The following is an 8,951-nucleotide window of genomic DNA, read 5'->3' on the forward strand; positions in this document are numbered from 1 at the left end:
TGGACAGTATGAATGTTCCTCGCATTCAGTTGCGAGTCGGCCAGCCTAAAATCACGCTTAGACTCGGGCTTCCCCAGCGAAGATGACAGACAGCAAATTGTTAATAAACGTCAGACCGGTCTGAAGGAAAGCTGCGGATGCAGTACTACCATACCCATTAATGTAACCTAGTCGACAAATAGATCAGGGAGGGAAAAAAAAAATAGACTGAGCTTGGTCTTAACGTATAGCACAGCACAGTATAATCACTGCTAAAGTTGCTTTACTCGCACGCTCCCTTTTCGACTCACGATCTGTTGGTGTTTGTTAGCGTACGTGCGATTTTGGTTTCCTTCCGGTGCGCGGCAACAGAGATTAGATCATGACGACGCTGTTCCCCCCCGGTGACGCGCTGTCCGCACAAATTGAAGCGGGCGTCGACGCCCTGCTGGTGCTTTGCAAACTACGCTGATCCGTGGCCGACGACTCTTTTGTCGTGCCTGGGCCTATCTCGGGCGCTCAAAACCGACAGGTGAGGAGACTTCAGAAGGGAGGTGATTTGTCTGCCCGTTTGTGACGGGGACACAAACAGTCCACCAATCAGAACCGACTACTATGGTCTTCGATTCACCTTTCCGTCGGATGTTTAATTTTGAATCATGGTATCGGCCAATGGAATAGCTTGATCTAAGTTTGCTCCAGCCGGACCCTAATATTCTATATCTTCTTTCAGCATCTCTCCGGGTGCCAAGATGCCACATCACCCGTTTCTGAATACCGCGGAGGCCAAACCATAGAAGTGAGAAGGAGGGGATGCTCTTTAACACGGGTTGGGTGAAGGATTTCGTCAAAAAACAAACATGCTCGCTACCAAAACGACCACCTTTGTCATTGACAAGGCCCAGTCAGCAAAATCTGTGAATGGCGAGAACTGGTCGAGACGAACATCCTTGACTGGGGCCATTGGGGCTGCTCCTTACCGGATTGCCGTGACCGTGGTGACAGTTCGGTTGTATGTCCTTGAGTTCCCATCAGTCTGGCTCTTTTCAACTTGCATCAACTGCATCGCTGCCCGTCCAATTACAAGGCCCAAAAATTTCGACGGGGGCGCAGCAATGGACGAAAATCAATGAGGACGAGTGGCGATAATCAGTCCAGAATAAAGTCCCAGCCAGATGGATGCCAAGCAGTAGACCGTCCACAGCCGACACTATTATTTGTCGGCAGACCAGGATCGTGTCATGGGGGGCGAACTAGTCGGATAGCGATCAGCAAAGGCAAGTCTTCATCCAGGGTCCGGCCCTCATCACCATGTTCGCCGAAATGACTCACATGGCATGATTCTGGCTGCAGAGTCGATCCGTGCACAGCAGGATGCAAGGAACAAAGTCGGAGTCCGCCTTGAGATGTTGGCGCAGGAAGTTTGCACACGAGCAGGTGACCATGTGACCAGTGGTATCAGTGGGGGGATTCGGCGGCATGAATTGGCTCTGCCGGGAAGCGAGAAAGTCGACTTGTTGGCACGGACGAGAAGACAATACGGCCCCCTCGAAGTCATTTTACCGTTTTGAACGATATTCGTTATGAACGTAACCTTGTGTTTTACTGTTACCCAGCATTGCGGTCCAATGGGGATGGGGATATATGGAACGTGAGAGACCTGCTTGAATTAGGCCAGGCAGGATAACAACTCACAGCTGGGTCAGCACGATGGCTGTTCTCGGAGGCCGTGAGAATGTTATTTCGTGAACAGGTAGAGGACATGGGAAGACAATCAGATGTTGTACGGCCTGAGGTTTGATCAAAGTTGAATAGAGTCGAGGGATCTGAGGGTGGTGACCAGTCTCTTGATAGGGGCCTCCAGGGGGTCCGACGGTTGAAGGGTTCGTAGAGATGCAGGTCACTGAGATCTCTCCTAGGCATCGATTTGAAGATTTACGATTAACCTTAGGGTTGGTTTGTTATCTTTGACGGCCAAGTCTTGCGTCAGACCACGAGGAACGGGGAAAGGGCCCCCCCGGGGACACGATGGCGGTGAAGCTCATTCTTGGTCCGGATGCGGACATGCATGAAGTCGATTGCGTGCATGAATCATGGGTTTTGTCGATCTCCCGACTCGGATGAGGCTTGCCGGATCAGCAGTAAGTATCAAGGTATCCGGTAACGACACGGGTATGTGGAGAGGACGGCGGTGATATCGCTTCTGGGTACGGCGCACAGGATGAGGGAAAAAGGGGGCAGCGAGGCCACAGACTGGCATACAAGTCGTCGAAACTAGACTGGCAGTCGACGTCATTGCCAAGACGTCGCCGCCCGTCCACTGATCTGAGGTCGTTGTCGCCGTTCGTCGCGCTGAGGGCTGAGACTGGCACCGCCATTGTCGCCTCATATCCACCACCTGGCGCTGAAAATCGACGGGGGATGCAGGCACAACACCATCCTCTCTGACGCGGAAGAGATCTTCCAGGCACCATCACTCCCCCCACGCACTGACTTGTTTAGGGTGCTTTGGCAGCTATCTGCATCCCTATGCACATCAAACGCGCTGGCTTCGGGGGGAAGTATAGCCCTGTCTTCCGGCCAGCATGATGAATCCGCATCTTCATTCGCAGTTTGTCGACGTCCTGATTCCCAATTGCATTAACTATGCCTGTTCATTCTTTGCGATCTTTGACAAATGTTATTTTTTTGGTTCATCCTGCCTTCATTTGATCCAGGTATCATGTCCCTGGGGGCTAGGAAAGGGCACGAGAAGCCGCCTCAGATGGGCCTTCCTTACCTTTCTCAAAGGGGACCAGAGACGGAGAAGATTCATTGCGATGTAATTGCCATGCATCGCGATCCAGCATTGCAGTATGTCGATCTGGCCAGTGTTCAAACGTGATTTGGTGCAAACGACTTGAGGTCTAGGGTTGCTTTGATCAAACCAGAACTACGCCATTGATGGCCGTCGTGTCGCAAGTCTGCAGAATTAGTTGGAATTGCAGATCAAGCTGCGACTGTAAACCCCTTTGCCATCCAGACACGTACACGGCGCATGACCTGTCACATTGCGATTTGATGAAGATCCCACAAGTTCCTGCTTCATCTAGTAGCTTCGGAGGTGCATTGGAAGTGGTCACACTTCAAATGCTCTCATCTGACGCTGACGTGGATTATAGTTGCATGAATGTGGCATAGTTTCTCACATTATAAGCGAAGGCACACAAGCATCAAATTGCAGGGTTGTTTTTAGTGATGATGGAGATTTCTTGGAGAAGTATCTCTGGCAAACCCCGTGTGTTTCAACTGCATGCCCGAATCATGTCTCCAAGATATATTTTGCCAATGGATGAACACCCCAAAGCGCTAAGCACGACAGTACAAAAGCACGTCAATGCAGATGATGGTCTCCGTCGATCTTCGATCGTTTTGGACTCATATGGCTTCCTATTTGCCCCCCTCCATAAACATAGACGAGCACTGAAATTTGTTCTTTTGTGTCCACGAGCTGCCTGGAAAGGATTTTCAGTTCGATGACGCTTGGCAAGACGGATTCTTCAAAACGGGCACGTTAGCTGGACATTTCCTCCAATTCAAGGTCATTCAACAGCTGTCGGCTCCAAGCAGCCTTTCCAGGCTCGTATGTATTCATATCCGCTGGCTGCCGTGTTCGGGAAGCCGAGTCCACATGCGCTGGCTAGCATGATGTAAAAAAGGAAGTTGGAACGGTCGTGCGCGATAAGCCGGACAGAAAAGATGCAGGATTGCTGCAGTTGTGGTGGGCATTTTCGTGCCTGTGGTCGGTTGACACGAGGGAGAGGCTCGCTGTGGGGTTGAATGACGCTAGGAGGACCAAGGACAGACGCCTTATGCACTGGTGCAGCATGCCCCCTCCCTGTCTTGTTGATTCAACAGGGATCGACCTAGTCGCACCCTTTGGCCTGAGAAGTGGCATTTGAAAACGGTCTCATACCCAGATCGTAAAAGTGTTCGACTGGAGCAATGTCTCGATTAGGCCAAACTTTGAGCTCATGGATGGCCGGGCTTACCAGATGGCAAGCTTCATCCTCGATCTCCTAGTGGTGTGATTCTACTTTTAGGCAAGTCGAACCTCTTGCTGTCTCTCAGGTTTCTCCGCGCCCTCCACGAACAGTTTGTCGGATCGACCGTTTCTGGATCAGAGAGTAATTACCAAGATTTGGGTCATCTTTGCCCGTGCACGCGCCTTCTGAAGGCTTGGGCCGGTCACTCGAGGCGAAAGTGGCGTTTTGGACAAGGGGTTCGGGGTGTGTATTCTCCACTTCTGTTTTGGGGGCGGCACGATGATATCCAGCGTGAGAATGCAGAGCGTTGTTTGAGAGAACCCGTATGCCATCTAGTGTCTCCGCCCCAGTTTACAGGGAGGCTTCTCGATGTATATAGTGATCATTGATTATGGGTCTTGGATGCCGATCGGCCAGTTTGCGTCGCGTGCGACTGTTTTCCGCTACAGGGACAGACGTGTTTGGCATGACACGGTTAGTAAAGACGAGCGCCATTTTCAAGCCAGGAACGGGATCGGCTGGGTCAAGTGCATCTAAGTGTAGCATTCGATGGTGAGCAATTCGAATCAACGTTCCACTCTAACAGGGCCGAGTAACTCGTCAAAAAGTTTGCCTCGGACAAAGACTATCTGTGCGAGCTGCAGGCAAAAGGCGAAGGCCGTGCAAGGACTTGGATTTGCGAGTTCCCTGCCTGCGGGTGATTCCGTACTGAGTCGCATCACAAATTGCGCCATCTGGGGCAGCGGGTCCCGAAAGGCTCAGACCTTCTGGCGATGCACAGCTCCATTCTGGGCTGGACCCTTGCTGGCTTGTTGCAGCTGATCGTGAGAGCAAGAACAAGCTGCGAGGGCAAAGGGCACTGGTGGCCGCGCATGTCATGCTTGATTGAGTTTAAGATAGGTGGCAATCAGGCTATTTGCGAGCCGAGCCAAATTGAGAAAATGTTTTGAATGATGCCCAGGAGAAGTGGTGGGTTTCGACAGGTAGTTCTTGCCTGTAGGTTTTTTTTTTTTTGGGAAAAGTGCATATGCCCCATAAAAGTTGTAGTCAGCGTCCACACTTTTTCAGACAACCTGCGAACTTCTGGGCTTCGATTCAGGATCGAAGGGCAAGCGAAGGAGGGCCAGGATTGGTGGGAGTGCGGCCGTGGAGAGGTCGCTGCTGGGCGAAACGATGAGCGAAATCGACGACAAAGCTGGCGAGGGGTGTGGGGCAGGCGGACGAGAATTCAAACAAAAGTCGATGAGCTGGGAGGTTGGATTGATGCATGGCGGCGCAATGAGCTGCAGCGTAGTGGACTGCAAAAGTCTTCTGCAGTTGGCTCGCAGGAACCACTTGTATCGTGCTCTATGGCGCTTCGAGTCTAGTAATTGCGCTTGCAGCAAGTATGATGGGTTGCTTTTGAACGAATTGGTTATGACGAGTTGACAAGTCGACGGGAAGCTAGCGGCGAGTAGGCACGAAACAAGAATATGACGGTGGAGATTTTCATTTTCGTGATGGCGGCAAAGGAAATGGAGACATCGGCCGCGTGAAGAAATTCTGATGAGAAGAGCAAGAGAAAACCCGGCGAGCGTGTCACGGCTGACCAGGCAGCGATGCATCGAACCTGTTCAGAACCAGTCAGATGGTCCGTCATTCTATTTCTCTCCGCAGTTGTGGGATATCACCAAGTGTTGACAGAGCGATTTGCACATGATATGGATACAATTTTTGGTTTTCATGAGGTAGTTGGTGAACTCGAGCTCGATTGGGGGCTCGTTCGGCTTCTGGACGGAGAACCCTGGGCAAAGAGGCTTTTCCTCAAGCCCTGTAAGTTGTCAGCGCCTGCATGAACGCCCACCAAGTTGCCGCAATGGCGCTGGCAGCTTCCAGTCAATGTTCATTGATTTTGTTCCATCTGACGTGCCTGGATCAGTGATCCCTGGTCCCATTTCTTTGATTCAGACTGATCCACCCGTGTACGCGTTGATGGGCGTGAGAAGATGGGATGAGACGTCAGAAGGAATGAGGCCGCGCTCAACAAGCTATAATCCGCATAATATCGAAGCTCACTGCTTTACCTAGTAGACGCCGCAGTTTAAATGATGATAGACAGGCGAGCAGGCGATACGAGTGCGGATGATGGTCTGACGAAGAAAATAAAGTTCAAGTGGCCAGCCACAGAGGGGGAAATGCTTGGAGTACCGAGTACTGGACCGAAATCTCGATGGCTGAGCTTTGGATCTCATGGGAAGTCTTGGTCACTAAAGATCGCTAGCTGGTCGCTGGAATTCGATGAAGGTCCGGATCAGCGGCGGAGTCGTTGGTAGGGAGGAGGGCAGAGCGCAGAGGGGGTTCAGTTCAGGTCAATTTTTCTTCCATTCAGTACAATTCAGAGGGAAAAAAGAAAGGGACAGCAAACATGGGCGGAAATGTGGTCTCCAAAGGGGGTAGTCAGTCTGTAGCCAGTAGAGCAGGTCAGTTGGTAGAGGGCGTCGTGGTTGGCTTGGGGTCGCCGCCGCCATACCCATAACCCATCTGATGCCTACCCCTCCCTCTTTCGTGATACCCCTCGTCTGCTGCCATCCTCCATCCTCCATCCTCCACTGACATGCTACTGTACATCCTCGTATGGGCTTCTGCAGATGCGCCCTTGCGGCAAAGAAAAACTTCAACATGATGCATCTGCCCTGCTCGCCAATCATGACCCCGGCCAATTTCCACCACACGCATATGCGGCTAACACTTGACGCTCATCACAAGCTGCCCTCGTTATTCTGGGGTGTTCAAGCCGAAAACAAATCTCATGCAAACTGCGAACTCGCCTGCAAGTTCAGGCTCAGGATCATGCTCGCGCTCGCGATCCGTTCGCTCACTCACACTTCACTGGGGTCACTTTGCATTTCACTCTCAATCTTAGCCTCCGCCTTCCCCCATATTTCTATCATCCCAAAGTACCTCGACCTCGGCGGCTCGACCCTTTTCTTTTTGTCTCTCGTTACTCCCATACCCATGTTCTTCACATAACTGCCCTCTTGTCGTTGTTTGTCCTGCCTTTGCGGTCGTCCTGAGTGGTTCCACCACTCTTACAGTCGTTATTGTTTGCCCGTCATCTCGAGTCCCTCACGGGCCCCGGATCCTGTCTCCTCCGCAACCATGGACCCCCGTACCTGGTTCAACTGGTTTATCTTCTACTTGTGAGTGCTCCCCTTGGCGGGATTCTCGAGTTCCTCACTGACCAGGTCCAGCCTCTACCGCTACGTTCGCCTTATTGTTAACCTCTGGGCCTTCTGGACTTTCAAACCAATCCCCATTCCAGAAAATCCCACTCTTTTCCCTTCGGACGTCACGGTCATCCTGCCCACCCTGGACGGCGAAGGAGAAGAGCTGGAGAGAACAATTGCCTCGATCCTGGAGAACGAGCCCAAAGAGCTGATGCTGGTCACCATCGACGGGAACTTGACCAAGGCCGAAAAGACCATGGCAAAGATGCCTGCGGCCCAATACAGCCGTATCCGCTGCATGTCGGTCAAGCAAGCCAACAAGAGGCGCCAGATGGCCAGAGCCATCCCCGAGGTTACCACCGAGATCATCGTCTTTGCCGACGACGATGTCACGTGGCCTATCCAAACACTCCAGTGGATGCTGGCTCCGTTCGAGGACAAGAAGTATGGAGGAGTAGTGACCTGTCAGAGACTCAGACGGGCGGAAAATCCCAATTTCTCCCAGCGAATCTACGGATTTCTGGGTGCTCTCTACCTGGAGCGTCGAAATTTCGACTGTGCGGCCACCACGCACATGGATGGCGGGGTGCCTTGCCTTTCGGGACGGACTTGTGCTTACCGCAAGAGCATCCTCCAGGATGTTAACTTCACCAACGGTTTCACCAACGAGAAGTGGTGGTTTGGCCAATATCAGCTTAACGCCGATGATGATAATTTCCTCACTCGGTGGATGGTTTCTCATGGTCACGAGACTTACATGCAGTACCACCCCAACTGTGAAGTTCTCACCACCCTTGAGGACAACCCCAAATTCCTCAAACAATGTCTGCGCTGGGCACGCAGCAACTGGCGAAGCAATCTCACCAGCTTGTTTTCAGAGCGTCACATCTGGACGTAAGTTGACAATCCGCTTGTTTTCACGTGTTCCCGTTCCCGATTTGACCCTGTCCCGGTCTTGGCACTGACAATCTCTCCTTTTTCCAGAAAACAACCGTGGAGCACTTACGCAGTCCATCTCACTACATTGTCGCCCCCTGCTCTTGTGGGTGATCTCCTATTATGGCTTTTGTTGTGGCAGGGCATTTGTGACTGGCCCGTTGACCAAGCCCAGAATGCCGTCTATGCTTTTGCTGCGTGGATGACTTTCTCCAAGTTCGTCAAACTGATCACCCATTTCATCCGATATCCTGTCGATGTCTTGCTATGGCCGGTGTCGATCCTCTTCGGCTGGTTTCATGGTGTCATCAAGGTCTACGCATTGATCACTCTCAGCGAGGTGAGTTATCTCTGCTTCCATTCGACGTCAAGGGCCAAGCTGATCTTTTGAACAGACTACCTGGGGTAGTCGGGCCAATGCCGATGCCAGCGACTCTGGAAGAATGATCAAGCAAAAGAAAGCTCACGACTACTTTGACTCAACAGATGAGAAGCTTCACGAGAAACTTCAACCTAACAACGAAATGGAATCCTACGCCACCTACGACCTAAAACGCGCTCAACCACCCTCCGCATAGTGATATCTCCCGGAACGGGATGACCCCTCCACCTACTGAGTTGCCTACGGCAGGTTCATTGAGAATGCAAAACTCTAATTATTCGAACCACAGATTTTAACGGTCGACAAGTTCTTTTTCTCAAAAAGCTTCACTCACTTTCAAAAACCCACCAAAGGGAAGGACGGAAAACCCAAAAAATAATATTTGAAAAAAAAAAAAAAAAAAAAAAAAAAAAAAAAAAAAAA

The 8,951-nt window shown here is 51.4% G+C and overlaps 1 protein-coding gene across 1 annotated transcript; it reads left to right on the forward strand.

Annotated features, from left to right (window-relative positions):
• Nucleotides 1–7,142: 7,142 nt before the first annotated feature.
• On the forward strand, nucleotides 7,143–8,724 carry Z518_02676 (uncharacterized protein; the record flags this gene model as incomplete). The annotated part of the gene is made up of 4 exons (XM_013419703.1): nucleotides 7,143–7,183; nucleotides 7,235–8,104; nucleotides 8,195–8,486; nucleotides 8,542–8,724. The coding sequence occupies 4 exons, from the start codon at nucleotides 7,143–7,145 to the stop codon at nucleotides 8,722–8,724; spliced, it is 1,386 nt and encodes a 461-aa protein (XP_013275157.1).
• Nucleotides 8,725–8,951: the final 227 nt, after the last annotated feature.

This window comes from Rhinocladiella mackenziei (assembly GCF_000835555.1).
Source record: "Rhinocladiella mackenziei CBS 650.93 unplaced genomic scaffold supercont1.2, whole genome shotgun sequence".
In the NCBI taxonomy this organism is placed as follows: domain Eukaryota; kingdom Fungi; phylum Ascomycota; class Eurotiomycetes; order Chaetothyriales; family Herpotrichiellaceae; genus Rhinocladiella; species Rhinocladiella mackenziei.